General features: G+C 35.9%; 2 protein-coding genes across 5 annotated transcripts in view; one reads left to right on the forward strand and one right to left on the reverse strand.

Moving 5' to 3' along the window:
• Positions 1–1,572: 1,572 nt before the first annotated feature.
• On the reverse strand, positions 1,573–17,476 carry ZNF639 (zinc finger protein 639). Of its 4 annotated transcripts, none has more exons than XM_032483899.1 (6): positions 17,240–17,475; positions 13,727–13,798; positions 13,006–13,074; positions 11,874–11,984; positions 9,582–9,716; positions 1,573–9,426 (listed from the first exon to the last, which is right to left on the reverse strand). In XM_032483899.1, exons 3-6 carry the CDS (start codon positions 13,061–13,063, stop codon positions 8,273–8,275), a joined length of 1,458 nt encoding a protein of 485 aa, XP_032339790.1. In that variant the 5' UTR covers positions 13,064–13,074; positions 13,727–13,798; positions 17,240–17,475; the 3' UTR covers positions 1,573–8,272. The 4 variants fall into 4 exon arrangements, with proteins under 4 accessions (XP_032339790.1, XP_032339812.1, XP_032339807.1 ...); XM_032483916.1 differs by lacking the exon at positions 17,240–17,475 and adding an exon at positions 17,002–17,138 and having other exon boundaries at positions 2,677–9,426; XM_032483905.1 differs by lacking the exon at positions 17,240–17,475 and adding an exon at positions 15,097–16,932 and having other exon boundaries at positions 2,677–9,426.
• The window catches only part of KCNMB3 (potassium calcium-activated channel subfamily M regulatory beta subunit 3), a 56,930-nt gene continuing 56,373 nt past the window's right edge, over positions 17,165–17,721 (forward strand). Inside the window, 1 exon segment of the mRNA XM_032483929.1 lies at positions 17,165–17,303. The gene's annotated coding sequence lies outside the window, so the exon portion shown is untranslated.

The raw sequence follows: 17,721 nt of genomic DNA on the forward strand, positions 1-17,721 counted from the left end.
GCATGTGAAGGGTGAAAGCCAGTTACCACTTTAGGGATCACATGTTCATTCAACAAATATATATTAAAGAGGAAATATTTTAATGAAAAAGCATGGATCTTGATCTGAAGACTTCAGTTCAAATCTAGACTATGCCAGTTAATAGTTATGTTGAAACCCCTAACCACTCAAATCAATTTTGAGCATAGGGACTCTCAAAGTGAAGTTTTACTTATATTGCTTGAATTTTTAAAATCATAATGATATCCCTTTGTTAGTTTGATATCCCTTTGTAAATAATAACTACATGTTTAATATAATTCTGGTATTTCAAAGTAAAAATGACATTGCATATTATAAATTATAAAAATAAGTGTTTTAATATAATAAGTAATAAATAATTTAATCCATTGTTTTTCTTTTTATGGAGGAGACTCATAGGCAAAGACCAGCAGAGTAAACATAAAGAAGGAAGGAAAAAATGAAAATATAGAGGCTAAAACAAATAGAAATTAACAACAACTAAAATTTAATTATGTGAAAAACTTATACGTTTGACATACTACTGCCAAATCTGTTTAAGAATGTCAAAATGCGTGAAGACACAAACCAAGGGGGAAATAACTCTAGATATATGATATCATAAAGGCCAATAAATTTGAAAACTCAGATGAAGTTTGAAATTTCTGGGAAACCATCAAATACCAAAAGTAGCCTAAGAAAAAATAGGAAAAAAACTAATAAGCATTCAAAAAACTGAAATGGCAATTTCCCATATATACAAAAAAAAAAAAAAAAAAAAGCCAGGCCTAGATGATTTTAGAGATAACTTTTTACCAAATCTTTAAAGAAAAGATTAGTCTTATCTCATACAGGTTTTTGCAGTGCATAGAACAAGAGAAGAAACATCCCAACCCACTCATAAGACTAAAATAACATTGGTACCATGCTGGATAGGAGGTAGAAGTAAAGAAAATCGCACTTAACAATATAGAAGTGAAATTTTAGCTAACTGAAACCAACACCATATTAGAAAAAAATAATTTTGTCCATGTCGGGTTTTCCTAGAAATACAAAGATAATTAATTCAACATCAGAAAATCAACCAATGTAATTGATATTAGCACACGTAAAGGAAAAAACCCACGTTTGTCTCAATAGCAACAAAAAAAGTCATTGCTAAAAAAAGGCATTACATACTTATAATAAAAGGTCTTAGAAAACTGAGAAACCTGCTAAAGGCTACTTACCAAAACCTACAGAAAACATACTTAATGGGAAAACTTTGGGAGTCTTACCTCTAAAGAAATGTCTGCTAATGCTATTTCTGCTCATTATAGTAGTGGAAGTAATGACAATTCAATGATAAGAAAAAAGAGCCATTCAGGACTCATAGACTGGAAGTAAAGAGACATATGTAATATATAGCAGATTATATGACTATTTATGTTAAAAATTAAGCAAAGACAGCTATTAGAACTAAAAAGATTAAAACCTGAAAAAGGTTTCTGTATACAAAATCCATGTTTCAAAATTCAGAAGCTTTCCTATATACCTGCAACAACCAATTAGAAAATTAGACAGCATGTCAAAGAAACCAACTGTAAAGAATCTGGGGGAAAAAAGAACCTAGGAATTGACTTCAACAAAAACTGCTAACAACCTATATTTTTAAAAAATTTAAAGGACATTAAAAGAGACCTGAATAAATGGAGAATTATACAGTGTTTACAAAAGAAAAGACTTAACGTTGTAAATATGTCCAGTGCCTCTAAAACGATTATAATTGTTATGCAATTCCAACAAGACTTTAGATGGAAATTGAACTAATCCTAAATTTACATGGAGGTAGGAAAAGTCTACCAATAACTAAAACAGTTCTCAAAAAGAAGAGAAGAGAGAATAAACTCATACTACCTGATATTAAGACATATTGCAAAGCCATAATGTTTAAAGCAACTGTTAAAGTATGTGGTACTATTGCAGGAACAGAGGAATATAATGAGTACAGACACAGATCCATATGCCAGTTATGCCCATGGAGGAGTTAATATATGACCAAACTGGTATCATGAATCACTGGGGGAAGATGCAACATTTAACAAATATTATTGAGAAAATTGTCTCACTCGAATGAACAAAAATAAAACTTGAATCATTCTTACACACAAAGAAACTCAGACCTAACACAAAAGGTACAACCAGAAAATTACTAGGAAAAAAATGTAGGAAAATAGGTTTATGACATTGGGGTTAGAGAGGGGTCTGTAAACCAGATGTAGAAAGCACAACCTGTAAGGGAAGATGTGATGAATTTGTCTACGTTAAATTTAAAAATTTCTCTTCAACAAAAGACATTTGTAACAGATGAATGACAGTCTGGGAATCTATTTTTTGCAGTGTGTGTTGTCAATGGACCAATATTTAAAATTTATAATTTCTGAAAATGAACCAAAATACCCAATAGCAAAGTGAACAAAGAATATGGAGACCAGTCCACAAAATGAGAACCCAAAATGAGCACATTAAGATATTTTCAATCATATTAGTAATCAAATAGTGCAAATTCAAACAATAGTAACATGGTACTTTATGACCCTCAAATTTACAGGAAATTAAACAGTTGTATGATATCAACTGCTGATTAGCATGTAGGGAAATATGATTAGCTGATGGGAGTATAAACTTGAGCCATTCTGGATATTTTAGAAGTATTTAATCACAATCAAAAAATGTATGTATATGAAGCCCATCCCTGCCCCAAGAAAAAAAAGAACAAAATCCCCAAACACCTCAACACATACAAGAATATTTACAGTAGCCTTGTATATAAAGCAAATACTTAGAAACACAAAAGGCACTCAGTTTGATACTTAACTGAATTGTACTTCAGAAGGGTGACAGATTTTCCTGCCCTATGTGGTAAATCTCTTTGAGGACAAGAACCATAGTTTATATCTATGCATCCCTGTGCACATGGCTTGATAGTAGATTTTTCATAGCTGTTAAACTGACTAGTAGTGAACTAGAAGTTTTTGAGGAGTTGCAGAGAGTCCATGGACTGAGAAAAATCTGGTAACATTACATCCATGACGTTGGTTATAGTTACACAATTTATGCTTAGCAAACAGGGGGACTAGAAATCACAGCCAAATACCATGGTCCAGTATTATTCTGTTATTTTCTCTCTTTAGCTGTCTGGTATAACATTCCATGAAAAAAATAGGGCACATTTTAACTTTTTCTGAAGAAAATTCTTTGAAGAGTGGTAGAGAGTTGGAAGTCCTATTTATTCTAGCTTAAAAAGCATTTGCCTAATGATGTTAGAGAATCATTTTTCTAAGCTATAAACAAGAAGTTAAGATCAGAATTTTGTAATCTCAAATTTCATTCATGTTTCTCCTGTCCAATTTTTCCGTGTCCAGGTATGATTATTTACTTGTTTTTCTTTAAATCAACTTGCTTAAAAAAAATTAGTTGTCCTAAATAAAAATATTAATGAATCAAATTTGATGTTACATTTTACAACATACAATTTACAATTGTGAAAATAAAACTATGTACTATACACAATTATTTTTGTATGTTGTGCACTTTATGAGTCTGAATTAGATGATCTCTGAGGTTTCTCCCAAACTAACATTCTGTCATTTTAGGTTAGTTTTTCTACTTCATTAATTTAGTTGTTCACTAAAGAATACCTTGTGGCACTTAACTATAATCTTCTAACCATAAAGAAGTATTAAGATCTGTGCCATGAAATTCTGCTTCTTAAAAATAAAAAAAAAAGACACATTGAAATTTATAAATTCAGCATTGCTGTTAGACAGGAATTTATAAAATATTTACAGGGTATAGAAGTGAGTGATATGGCATATGGTGCGAAGGGAATAAGTTATTTTAAGACAGTTCAGTAGTAACCTATAATAAAAAAGAATATGAAAATGACTATATGTATGTACGTGTATAACTGACACATTATGCTGTACCCCAGAAATTGACATGACAATGTAAACTGACTATACGTCAATTTTAAAAAAAAGCTGAATGACAGAAATGGTCTAATTAACATAAAAAACAAAAATAAAAATGTTTGGAGAATAGAGCGGATGAATTAAAGTAAGTCCATTCTCACCTTGTCAGTGGGGAACATTTTAAACTTTTGAGACTTTCTGAAAATCCAAGTGAGGTGAGGAAAAGTTGCAAAGAGGAGGGTAATCAGTCATAGAATATAGTTTGAGCAATGTTTTAGGAATATAATGCCATAAAGAGAAGAGGCAGCCCTAAATAAAATGTGCATGATAGGCACGAAAAGAGAATTCAATATTCTCAAACTCCCAAACTCCAAATTCAAAACATCATGATGAATGGCCTTTAGAAAGAGGATTAAAAAAAATTACCCACCAGAAATTACATTACTGTGTAATTTTGGTATGATTCCAATTCCTAATCTCAACTTACTCTGAAGAAAAAGGGCAGAAGTATCAGTTATTTCAAACTGTAATGTTTTTTGGTGGTGGCCAGTATCTTGCTGTTGAAAACTAGAAAACTTTCAGTTTTTATTCAAAACATACTTTTCATTACATTTTTCAATATATAATTCATTCAGCTCAGTATTTTTAGTAAGAAAAAAGATTGTCTGGGTCATAGTTGTTTGCCTCTTTAAAACCCAAAATAAACAACAAACTTAAAGGTTGTGATAACAAAAATTTATTTTAAAAAGTATCTAAATAACCATCACTTTTAAGGTATGGGAATAAGGCTAGTAGATAATACAGTATTTCTACTTAGCAATGTGAGAAAATTATCTTTTTAGAATGAAGAAATTACTTTTCACAAATATGATTTATTTTGGGTTCAGGTAGTTACCAGTTTAATACCAAAGTTACTAAAGAGAATAAACTTAATAAGGAAATTGTGGTGATGCTTTAATGTGGAAAAATTTTATACAGAAAATTACTTTTTAAATCACTAGTATGAAGCAGACTCCAAGCAACTATTAAGATTTTTAGTTTTTTAAAGTTATATATTGAGCATATAAACTTCATGTAAACATGTACATTACATGTAACAACTTTTAGCTTTGTCAATTTATATTTAACACTATAGGTGTACACATTTCTTTGTCTTAGACTCGAAGTTGTCTTAAGAGATTAATTTATGGAAAGCTAAACCAATATATTATATTTGTAAATCCATAAACTCAATGCCATGAATAAAACTTCTTGTAGATACTCTGTATCTTCAGTCACCAGAACTGAAAGTTACAAAGGAATATACATCTGAAAGTTCATTTTGAATTTATAGGGATGAATCTGTTAAGTTGCAGTGTAAACCTGAATAACCAAATTTGTTTCTGTGTTGGGATTTACAGTTGGTCTTAACTATTTCATTTAAATAAATAGTATTGATTTTTTTTAAGTCAATCTGCTTCCCAAGAGGATTGTGGCTATTTGATTTTTATTAGCTTTTTCAAATTTATGTCACTTATAGTGCTTTTAAGTCATCAAAATTCCATTAAAAATTAATCAACAGTATTTGGGGAATATATTAACCTGCTTGCAAAAGGTACTAAGACTGACAAAACAAGCTAAGTAAGGTTAACTGTAAAGTGTCAGGAATTAAGTAACTTAATGTGAAAATCAAGATTTAAAAATTAGGAATAGTGTTAGTTTATTGAAAAAAAAAAAAACCTGTATATGCTTTACCTGCCAGTAACTCAGCAATCACCTAACAGGCTATAGACCCCGTAAAACTAAGAAACTGGTTAATATGTGATAATATACCTTCAGAGGAATCTAAGAAAGGTGATTTAAAACTGGCAAATTTATAAGCAAGAAGAGAGACTTTTGAGTAGCGCACATTTTCAACTTGTAACAATAACAACTCATTGAAAGGTGAAGATAAAAAAAAGAAAACAATAAAAAAAGATCCATCACTACTGTTCACTGCTGCCAAGAATACTATTGTGATGCTAATAAACATTACTATCAGTTATGAACTCTCAAGTCACAGAAGAGTACAGTGAAAATGTCTGTCTTTGAGTAGAAAAAACCCAGGAGCAGTTAGAAATTTTCTTTTAGGTAGGTTTGTTAAGCCATAAATATAAACCTGCTACCTCAATTTATGGTCACAGGCTTATTTGAAAGCTGAGTCAAAGCAGAAAGGTTTTATCGGACAAACTGTCACTGGGATGTGTCCTCAAGCTGCAAAGTCATCAAAAAGCACATTATATGGTACTAAAACTTGGGTTTAATGTCTCTTGAGTAGTTTCATTAAAACCTCTAATTTGATTACTAACACCTGATCAAATGTAAGGCTGTAAAATATACAAAAATATAAAAACCTATCAAGGCATTACTTAAGGTTTGTTTTCTGAAAATCAAATTCCTGAAGCTGGATGTATATCAAAAAAGTGTGAAAACAGAATTACCAGGAAGGAAGCTGAATGGCTAGGTTAAGTAGCCATGAAAAACATCCCAAGGTCAAAGCTTAGGTTTTTATGTAACATGATGTAATGGAAACATCATTGGAATGGGAGCCGAATAACTTGGATTCCACTCCTGCCTTTTATAACTGGTTTTGTGACCTTGACCTAAAAATAACCTAAGTTTCTATTTCTGTAAGAAACTTAGAAACCTAGAGGGTTAAGACCAAATGGTTGGTAAGGTTTTCTTCCAATTACATCTTCTAAGAAACATTTGTATCAGATAGCTCTACCTGGAATGTTACAATCAGATGGAAAGGTAGTTTCTAGGAGTACAGGTATGCATAGAAGACAGAACAGTAAAAATAAACGATTGGTTTTGAAAATACTTGTTGCTGCCACCATTCTCTAAACACTAAATTCCCACAGGTCTTGCAGTAGGAAAACTATGGGTCAACAATTGGTCGTTGCAACTACATCAATATTTGTTAACAATATTGTCTGTTAGCAGCAATGTTTATATTTGAGGCCAATGATATACAAAATTCTATCTTCTTGATAGTGCTATTTAAGAAACTGTTACTGAATTATGGTTGTCTCTCCCTCACTCATCTCAGTTCGTATATTGAAATCCTTGGCCCCAGTACCTCAAAATATGACCTTATTCGGGGATAGGGTCTTTGTCAAGTTAAAGTGAGGTCATCAGGATAAGCCCTAATCCAAAGACTCATTCCTCGTAAAAGGGGGGAAGTTGGAGATAGACTTGCATACAGGGAGATAAACAAGCCAAGAAGAATGGCCAAGAACAGATCCTTCCCTTACAGCTCTCAGAAGGAACCAACTATGCTAACATTTCAAACTTCCAGCATCTAGAACTGTGAGACAATAAATTTCTATTGTTTGAGTCACTCTGTGACAATTTGTTATGGTAGCCACAGGGAACCAATCTAAGAGTTAAGACTGATTTGCTATTATAAAAAGTAATTTATTCCTTATCATACCAGCAACCCCTATCTTCCAGATCTTCCTATTTCTATTTTAACACTTCAGCGGCTTTTCTCAGAAAATAAATGACTTGTTATCAGAAGTTTGGGCGTGACTTTGCAGTTACATAACTGAAAATGAAATGTGAACAGATTATAAATGACCTGTTTCATTTATAAATGAGTTATGAAATGTTACTTTATTGTTAAGCCCCTTAAAGCTCCTCCTCACCACCATGTAAAATTATTTAACACACAGATAGGGGCTAAAATAAAACGAGAATTTAAAAAAAGACTGCCAAGAAAACCAGATTTTTCCTTCTTGCCATAAAACTGGCTTCCTAGTGTCACTGAAAGAATCACACAGGTGGGAGCGTTCACTGATAGCCTTGGGGAAAACTGATGGGGAATTCAAGAGGGTCCTGTTCTTATTAATGGGAGTATCAATGGACTTAACTGTGTGTTATGTATGTTGCACTTTAGTTCTGGTAGTGCAGTATTTTAACGACTTCATACACGAAAAACTGAGCTTGTTTTGAGTTTAAAGAAGAAAAAGTTTACAGCACCTCTTTTTACAGAAGGAAAGTCTAGTTTCTTCAGTACATCTGTTTCTTATCAATTTATGAAATCAGAACACATGCAAGAAACAAGACGACAGTCACTAAAAGTGGTTAAAACTATGAACTACAATGCATTGAAAATACCACATTTAGGATACAATTATATACTGAAAAAGGTAGCAATGCCAAGAAAACTGGACAGCTATAAAAAAATCTTGTTAGACAATTCTCATAAGTTATGTTTGAAATCATCCATCTTTATATCTCCAAAAAAAGTCAAATTTATTATTTTACATCAACATTATGGAAGTTAAAGAGAACAATTAAGTTGTCTCATGGACTGGAAGGTGACTTATTAATTCCCTTTCATTTCCAAACCTCATCAGGCAGTCACTGCATTTATGAGGTAAATCAGCCGAATGCTTGAAATCTAGATGAATTTTAAGATCTTCAATCTGTCCTGTTGAATATTCACAGTACTGACATAAATAAATCCCTTCAGATAAATGTGAATTTAAATGTTTGCAATACTCTAGCATACTTGAAAAGCCCTTCCCACAGTCATCGCAAACATGAGGGAAAATTTTGGTATGTTCAATAGCAACGTGCCTGTTAACATTTGTATGAAGTCTACTCCGAAAACCACATACTTGACATACGAAGAAGTTTTTACATTTGTCAAATGTAATTTTGCTTAAGAGGCTGTACTGTCCATGTTCTCCATTGTTATACTTATCACTTAACTCTATTAACTTACACGCATGCTCATTCACCACATGGCTGTGCAAGTCTTCTGGATCATTCGTTTCATGTTCACAGAACTGACACAAGTATTGTTCATCACAGCTGTGCTCCTGGAAATGTAGGTAGAGCTCACTGCTTGAGGAGAACTGTACATCACACTGCTCACACCAGTAAAGGTGATCACTGAAATGGGTGTCTGCAATGTGCTGGCTGAGATTCTCAAAAATGACTGTTTTATAATCACAGTATTTACAAATGTAGGGATCCTCTTCATGCAGTTTGGCGTGTTCGATCAGAAGCATGTTGGTGGAGAAACTTTCCTTGCACACTCGACAGACATTTGAATCAGTACGCTTATGCTTCAAGATCATATGTTGTTTTAAATCAGAAAAATACTTGCTGTTGAACTCACACAGTTCACATTTATAGAGGCCACTGCTATTAGCTCTCAGTAAAGGCCATTTCTGCTGGGCAGTCACATTCAAAGCTTGGCTCTTGTCAAGAATTTTGCAAAGTTTAGCTGGTGGCTCTTCATCATTTTGGTCTTGGAGACTCTCAGAAGAATTATTTTCTGCCTCTATATCATAATCTTCAGAAATTGCATGTACTTCTGCAGCAATTGGAACATCTTCAGCAGTGTGAACTTCTATAGGGCTCTCCTCTTGAGTTTGCTGGTTGACTGACTCCGGGGAGTCACACTCTTCATCACAAATTTCAATATCAGTAGATTTTTCTGAAAAAAATAAAAGAAGTATATTATTATTATTACTACTACTATTAAATAAGACCTAGTAAATAGATAATTGGCAAAAAATAAATTTATTTTATTCATTATTTTCTCATTGATCTACACAAAATGTGCAAATGCTATTAATTAGTTTCCTTTACCTGCAGAAAAGGTAGCGTGGTCTAGAATTCTAAGTACAGGACTGGGAACCAGGTAGTTCTGATTTCTGTTTCTGGCCTTGATTCCATCTGTAAATTTTGGCAAGTCACTGGATGTCTCTGTATCAGAATCATCATCTGTAAAAAGGGATTTGGAAATATACTAATTATTTATATCAAAGCATTAAACATTACTATAAAACAAAGCACCAAATGTTTTAAATAATTTAGAATTCCAACAGAACTAAGGACTTAGATTTTGTTATGAAAACCTTGTTATCTGTGTACCACAGACATATTGAAAATCTGTCCAAACAAGCAACTACTTTCCCTTCCATGTCCCATTTGGACTAGAATACACTTTTTAAAGTTACTTGGGAATTTTACTTTAAATTACTGAGTTTGAGTAAGTCTTTATTCCCTTAGCCAAGCCTCAATGTTACAAGTGCATGAAAAAACTGAAATGCCAGTCAGTAGAGAAAACTGGGCTTCAACATCATGTCTTTTTTTAAAGACTATTTTTTAGAAGTTTCAAACTTACAGGAAAAAAAAAAAAAAGAGATGATAGTACAGAGAATTCCCATATATCCTTCATTCAGTTCCTCCACTATTAACATCCTACATCAACATGGTACATTTATTACAATTAATAACCAAAACTGGTACATTGTTATTAACTAAAGTCCATACTTCATCCAGATTTCCTTGGTTTTTACCTAGTGTCCTTTTCCCATTCCAGGATCCCATCCAGGACAAATAATATTTAGTTGTCATGTCTCTAGGCTACTGCTAGCTGTGGCAGTTTCTCAGACACCCCTTGTTTTCCAATACCACGACAATTTTGAGACTGGTCAAGTATTTTGTAGGATGTCCCACTAATGAAGTTTGTCTGTTGTTTTTTTCATGATTAGAGTGGGATATGGATTACTGGGAGGTAGACACAGTGGCAAACTGACATTTTCATCACATCGTATTGAGAGTACCTACTATTAACATGGTTTATGACTGCTGATGTTGACCTTGGTCACCTGGGCTGAGGGAGTATTTATCAGGTTTCTCCACTGGAAGTCACTCTTTTACTTTCTATGCTCTACCCTTTGGAATTAGGTCACTATGTACAGTCCAACCTTCAGGAGTGGAGAGTTATGATCCAACTCCTTGAGGGATGAATATCTACATAAATAATCTGGAATTCTTCTATATAGGAGGTTTGTTTCTTCTCTCTTATTTATTTAGTTATTCGATCATTTATGTATATCAGTATGGACTCATGGATATTTATTTTATTCTTTGGGCTATAATTCATTTTTTTCCCTGTCAAATTGTTTCAGCTCTGGCTGAACAACTGACTATTGGGAGCTCTTTTAATTGGCTCCATATGCTCCTTTAGCATACTTGTATTAAGTGAGTGAGTGTGTGTCTGTGTGTGTTTGTGTTTTCTGAGTACTTCCTTATTTTCTGGCACTACAAGATGTTCTGGGCTCATCTTGTATATTTCCTGCCCCAGAACTGGAATCAGCCATTTCTCCAAGAAGCCTTAATTCCTTTTATTGGAAAATGGTATTAGAAACTAAGATCTGGGCAGTAGATGTGCTTATTGCTACTGAGGTGTCATTACTGTTAGGCTCTCTCAGCTAACAGAACAAAAAATATGTGCCTGTACACTACCACATATATATAAACATATCTAGAAATGTTTCTGTACATAACTATTTGTTTCTATATTAAGCCAAACATGAGTTCATACTGATGTCTCTGACTCTGAACGTTTTTTAAATAATTTCTGTTTCTGTGCCTGTAATAGGAGCTCAAAGGAATTGGGAGTTTTGATGGTTACAGAAGGAGATGAGAACAAATGCACGTTGTTATTATTCATCCAAGGCCCTAGAAAAGAGGAGTCAATAGAAAATGTAAGATTGAAAATGATCAAATCCTTCATCCTCTGTTCTTTCCTTCCATTAGTCCTCCAGACTGAAAGGTATAGCTGAGTGGAAGAACTGTGTACAAAAACATTCTTAACCTTTCACAATAAGCGCTCCAAGCTCTGGGTCATTCCTGCTTTGACACTGATTCCTAGCCCACTAAAACTGATTTAGAAGGATGTGCTTTTGATCTATATGTCTGAAATAGTGTTAAAAATTAAAATTCACTTACTTACTTTCTTACACAAAACTCTTCTGTTTTCTTAAAACAAGTTTAAACACTTGCCCTCATTTTCACCCACATTTTCAAATAAGAAATAAAAAATTATATCAGCAACTTAAAGAAAAATATTTTGGAAAATATTAGATATACCTTTGTTGTCAAAATATTTTAAGTCTGGTTGTCTCATAGAACAAACACTATAACAATGATCAGAAAAAATTCCATTGAATCCATCTGCAATTCTGCTTATTCCAGAGGAATCTAAACATAAAACAAAATTAAAAAAATTTCAAGCATACTAAACATACATACATTTAATGACAGTCATCTGTTTATTCAACATATATAAATTTTCATAGTATTTATAATAAAGCATTAATATTTCCCTCAATTCTGAAGGCTTTTATATTTCAGATCTGATACTGACTTCAAGCTTTGAAAGAACTATAAATTATACAATTTAAAATATAACACTTTGAAGCACAAAGATACATTTGCCTAAGTCAGAATCCCACAAAATATAAATATGTGATAAATGTGTTAACTCCAAAAAACACTGAATTAACTACTTAGAAGATCTACCATGTAGTGCAGAGAAAGTGAATACATAGGGGAAGGTCTGGGGACCAGTTAGGGCTTAATTTCAAGTCTTGCCTGGAAAGGGCCAGTAAGCAGTAAACCAAGATCAATTGCCTCATATGTGAAAAATGTGTAGGTTGACTGGTTAACAGGTATACCTGAGACTGTCCCAAGTATATGTATGTGAGCTGTAATAATTACAGATGGCCACAAAGACCTTTTATTTGCCAAGAAAGCAGAGCCAACCTCAAAGAAAGGATCTAAAGTTACACAATCAGAATGAAAGCTCACATTTCTGAAAATAATGTATAGGATAAAGTTTTCTCCCAATGATGTGAAATATCTTCCACCAAGGTTATTGTTGTGCCTTATACACAAGCTTGGGAATCACATAGGCAAATCTCAGTTATGCTGTATAAGTATGTAACCTCAGATATCTAATTTTAAGTATCTATAAACCATGGAGTTGTGAGGATTAAATGTCTGTAAAATAAATACATATATTTTATATATATACACACACATATATATAAATAAATATATATATACACACACACAAAGAAGTTAAAAGTTTTCTTTTACCTAAAAATTGACCCAGATATTTAACTCTTATCAGATCATTCATGAGAAAATGGATGGGAACACAACTGCATGGGAATTAATAAATGGCCTAACTTTTAAAATAATTTAATTATACACTAACCTGAATAACGAGAAGGGTGTAATGTCTTCCTTTTTCTTTTTTTAGGATATTCATTCATATCTCTTTAATCTAAAAATGGAAAAATTTAACACATGTATCACAAACGACAAATGTTAATATTGTTATAAAAATTTCTAACCAAAGAATTTACTGGTAATAGGAAATGGGTACCATGCGAAAATCCGTAAGAGGCATGTTAAACAATCCTTTTGCTTGTATTTTGTATTTATTTTTCTGATCAAGTTTAAAGGGAGGACACCGAGTTCTGTTTTCTTTCTTACTGAGGTCAAGAACTCTTTTTCAAATGTTCATGTAATTGTGAGAATTGGATAATTACAATAAATCTTATGCTTAAATTATTTTTTATAAAAGACTAATTGTGCCTACAGCACCATATTAAGAGTTTTACAGGGAATATAATTTCTTATACTGGGAATTTCTTATAATTGGGAATATTCTGATACAGTTTTGACACTACAGGTAGACACATTCCCTTAAAAAAAAATACTGTCACAAATCTGTATTGACTCCCTGGCTTCCAGAATAAAATGCTCATCTTATAGAAGTTCACAATATAATTTTCAAGAAAAAATCCTTTTCTTACTTAAGAGATCACATTCAACATTTTACTGAGAACAAAACAGGTATGGCAGCCATTGAATGATTACATTCCCATGGACTGTTATAAAGTGACTCATTAGCTTTACTATATCCCACTTACTTGGTATAATTCTTAATACTGAGGTGAGGAAAAATGAATTACAAGGAAGTTTTCACAGATGGAAAAAAATGCCTGTAGAAAAAGCATGACAGAAGTCATATAAGCAAAAATGTAGTTCATTTTTGAGACTCAAGAATACAGTGGTACCAGATCTTTAATCAACTGGAAAGTTATACAGAATTAACTCAAGTATAATATTACTTTGAACATACAGTATTAAAGTACTAAAATATGTATCTATTGATAAACATGTGACTACATGTAAATATGTGTCATATTTCTTCGAAATGAATTTACCTTCTAACGCTATAGCTATATCTTAATATCAAAATAGGAATTTAAGTCTGCATTAATTTATTCAGCCATGATGAAAGCCAATATAATGAAAGCCAATAGCAAATCACAGACCTTAAACTGTTTAAATCCTTACAGATTATTCAGAAATAAAAATAATAATGATCACTTACTGAGCACCAATTACATACCGTGCTGTGTACATACTTCATTTAATCTCATCATTTGCAAAAATCCACAACAGTCAAAATCCCTACCATTTACCCTTTGTTACTGATAAGGAAACTGAGGCATAAATAGAGGAATACTTAATAAGTGTTAGGGTTGGGATTTGAACAAAAATTGAAATGACTTTCAAGTTTATGCTTTCAATCCCTTTATTTCAGTTTTGGAAACAAATAGGGAGGTAAAGTGATCACCCCAATTCAAGTAATAGATTAGTGTTAGAATCAGAACTGCCTCCTCCATTTCAGATTTGTGTTCTTTCCACGTAGCAGTGGGAAAGTAAGAAAAAGAAATGTGAGGTTTTCTCTACCAGCTTGATAAGCTGCTTTTCTTATCACCAAGGTGATGATATATACGTACAGAGCAGGTAGAACCTGGCATCATTACTAAGACCATCTCATTTTTACTGGTAAGGAACTTGAGGTGGACATATTATATTTGCTGCTTCACTAAGTTCTGCATATATCAGCACTACACGTATTGATCATTTACTTAGTAGTGCTGTTTAGTTTCTTGCATTTCCCTTATTTTATTTGATCTTCACACAATCCTGTGGGGGCACATAGAAGGGCTACCATCGAACCGGCCCCAATTTTACTGATGAGGAAACAGACTCAGTGAAAAGTCAAGTCAATTAAGCAGCAGAACCAGCAGCGAAAAAGCATGTCTTCTGACTCCTGGGTTTGGAACATCTGTGTGAGCAAATCTTCATTGCTAATCACTGCTACCAGCAAGTTACATCTTGCTTCCAGTTCTTATTCAGCCACCAATTGGGAGAGGAAGGGAACTCCCTGAAGAAACTGATGACCATAATAGTTACAGAAATGGTATCAATATAAATAAAACCTCACCTAACAACACAATGCTCCTTGAGTCTACCCCCATCAAGTGCATTAAAAAAATCAAAAGAAAAGCTGTTTTCATGTTTATGCAATAAACTAAAATCTCAAGATTTATTACTAATACCTCCTTTGTATACTTCCAGAATTAACAGTTAAAAGCTTTATACTTCATATTTTAAATGTATCAGAGAGAACACTGAAAACTGTCAGCTAAGCATGTCAAACACTTCAAATTCTTTCAAAAGAGCAAGAAAAGGAAACCAAACATGGCATTAAAATTAATGTTGCAAGCTGGCTTGGATTCAGACCGTCAGGTGAAAGGAATAGGATCACCCCGATGGCAGGAAATGTTTGACTCCTACTTAGGGCTGAATATCGAAACACTTATCAGACCTCCTTTAAGCAAGATGGTAAAATGCCCACTCAAGACTAAAAATGCTTCCATCCATCATTTCAGCAAATATTTTTGTGTGCCTTTTGTTCGTATAACTGCCCTGATGAGGAAGTTTGGATTTTTACTTAGGGATGTCATAAAAACATCTGCTCGCTACTCCTTTTGTTGGGCAGATTCTGAATATACAACTTTTCATTCAACCCCCCTTCCTCACTTAAAAAACACACCACAGGTGGTAGAGTGTATGCTTGGCATGCACCAGGTCCTGGGCTCAATCCCCAGTACCTCCATTAAAACAAACAAAAACATAACAAAACTCTACAGATGTAATATATAACATTGCCGTAAAATTAGAAAAAAAATGTAAATCAATTAAATCACTTAGAATCCATTCATCCAGGAAAACCACTGTCAACATTCTGGTGTACAGATGGACGTCTAGATATATTCTCAAGCTAAAGTACTCATACATATTTGACATTTACAAAAGGAGATCATACCATCTAAAACATTTTTTAAAAAGGCAACTTAAGACAAAACACGTCAGTATCTTTCTACCTGTCACTTTTCAACAATAAGAACGTCTACGTGCAAGACAAACTACAGATAACAGGCAGTCAGCACATGTTAAATACTTCAGCCTTTTAAAGGCCTCTCACGCAACGTAAATACTTTCTTCCTAATTGGTATAAACATAAGACAAGCATTTACAATAAAAAAGCTATTTTATACTAGAGTTTTAAAAGCACATTCTTTTCCACCCTTAGTTTGAAACAAGTATATATTTTTCAGATTTTAAAATAAATAAAACAAAGATGCTGTAGGAAAACTTGAACTAGAACCCCACTATATGTCCAACTTAGAATCAATCTTCGCTGAAGTACAACTCTTTATCTCTTTGCAAAGAGATGAACTGCTTCAAACTACTCGTGTCCCTAGGTGGTACCGAAAAATAAAACCAAAAGGGGTTTTACATATATATGCACCCTAACAAGTGACTTAGGCTACTGGCTGGGGACTTAAGAGCCGGGACCGACGCCTGATGGCTGCAGCTCGCGGCGCGGGCACGGGATGCGCTGCCGGAAGGTCAAGATGCCGCCCCGCAGGGCCAGAGGGCCAGAGGGCCAGCGTGGCACAGACGGGCGTCCGGGGCCCAGATGCCCGAAGGAGCTGCGCAGGAGCCACCCGGACCCAGTCGTCCCCACCCTCGCACCACGTACCGGCCCCACCCGGGCCCGGCTACTAGCGGGACTCTCAAGGCCGTACTCTAAAGGCACCGCATGGAAAAGAGCAGCAGGGGGCCGAGGCGAGCGGGGGCGGAGGCGTCCTCCGCAGAGGTTGGAACTGCCTTCGGGATGGGGGAGGGGAGCGCCATCCCGCCAGAAAAACGCAGGCAGGGCTCCAGTTTAAGAGACGCCATCCGGTCTTCCCTGCCCTCTCCCGTAGGAAGCTGCGCCCGCACGCCCGTGGCCCCTGCAGCAGTCCAGCGCCCCGCCGGCCCGCTCCGCCCTCGCACTCACCAGTCCCCGGGCCCGCCCGCCCAGCCCAGCCCAGGCGCAGCTCGGAGGCGGCAGCGGCCCAGGAGCCCGAGCGCGGGCGGAGGGGCGGCGCACCCCTGCCCGCGGGCGCTCGGCGGCGGGCGGCGCCGCTCTGGCCCTCGCGCTCCAGGGCGCTCCGCGAGGCCGGCCCCACTCCCTCCCCGCGCGCCCTACGCCCAGCCCGCCAGGCCCCAGGCCCAGGCCGTGCGGCCGCACTCACCGCCTCGCTCCGCGCCTGCGCCGCACACCTCAAGGGCCCGCCGAGAGGGCGGGGAGGTGACGAGGTGAGAGTGGGGGCAGGGGATCGGGCCGCGTGGCCTCGCCGCACACCCGGCCTGGGAGGGACCACCCGGCTCCAGCCCCGGGGGTGGCCCGACGGCCCGCGCCCCCTGCAGGCCGCTCCGCGCCGCGGCAGGTCCCTTCCGGGAGGGGGACCGCCCCTCCCGAAACGAGCGAGTGATTCCACCCTCTAGAATTGCTCCCTGCGAGGCTGCCGCGGGAACTCCCCCCCCCCCCCGCCCCCGGCCCTTCCTCCCTCCCGCCCGGAAGAAGTGGGAGAAGCGACGCGCGCCATCCGGCCTTTCCCCATCCAGCTCCTCCAGGGGACGCGCGAGAAGGGTCTTGCTCGGGTTAGGCAAAGCTTGGGGCATTTCGAAGAGGGGCGGGCAGCCTGTTGCGAAGAAAAGGGCAACTGTCCACAGA

Source organism: Camelus ferus, chromosome 1 (assembly GCF_009834535.1).
Source record: "Camelus ferus isolate YT-003-E chromosome 1, BCGSAC_Cfer_1.0, whole genome shotgun sequence".
Classification (NCBI taxonomy): domain Eukaryota; kingdom Metazoa; phylum Chordata; class Mammalia; order Artiodactyla; family Camelidae; genus Camelus; species Camelus ferus.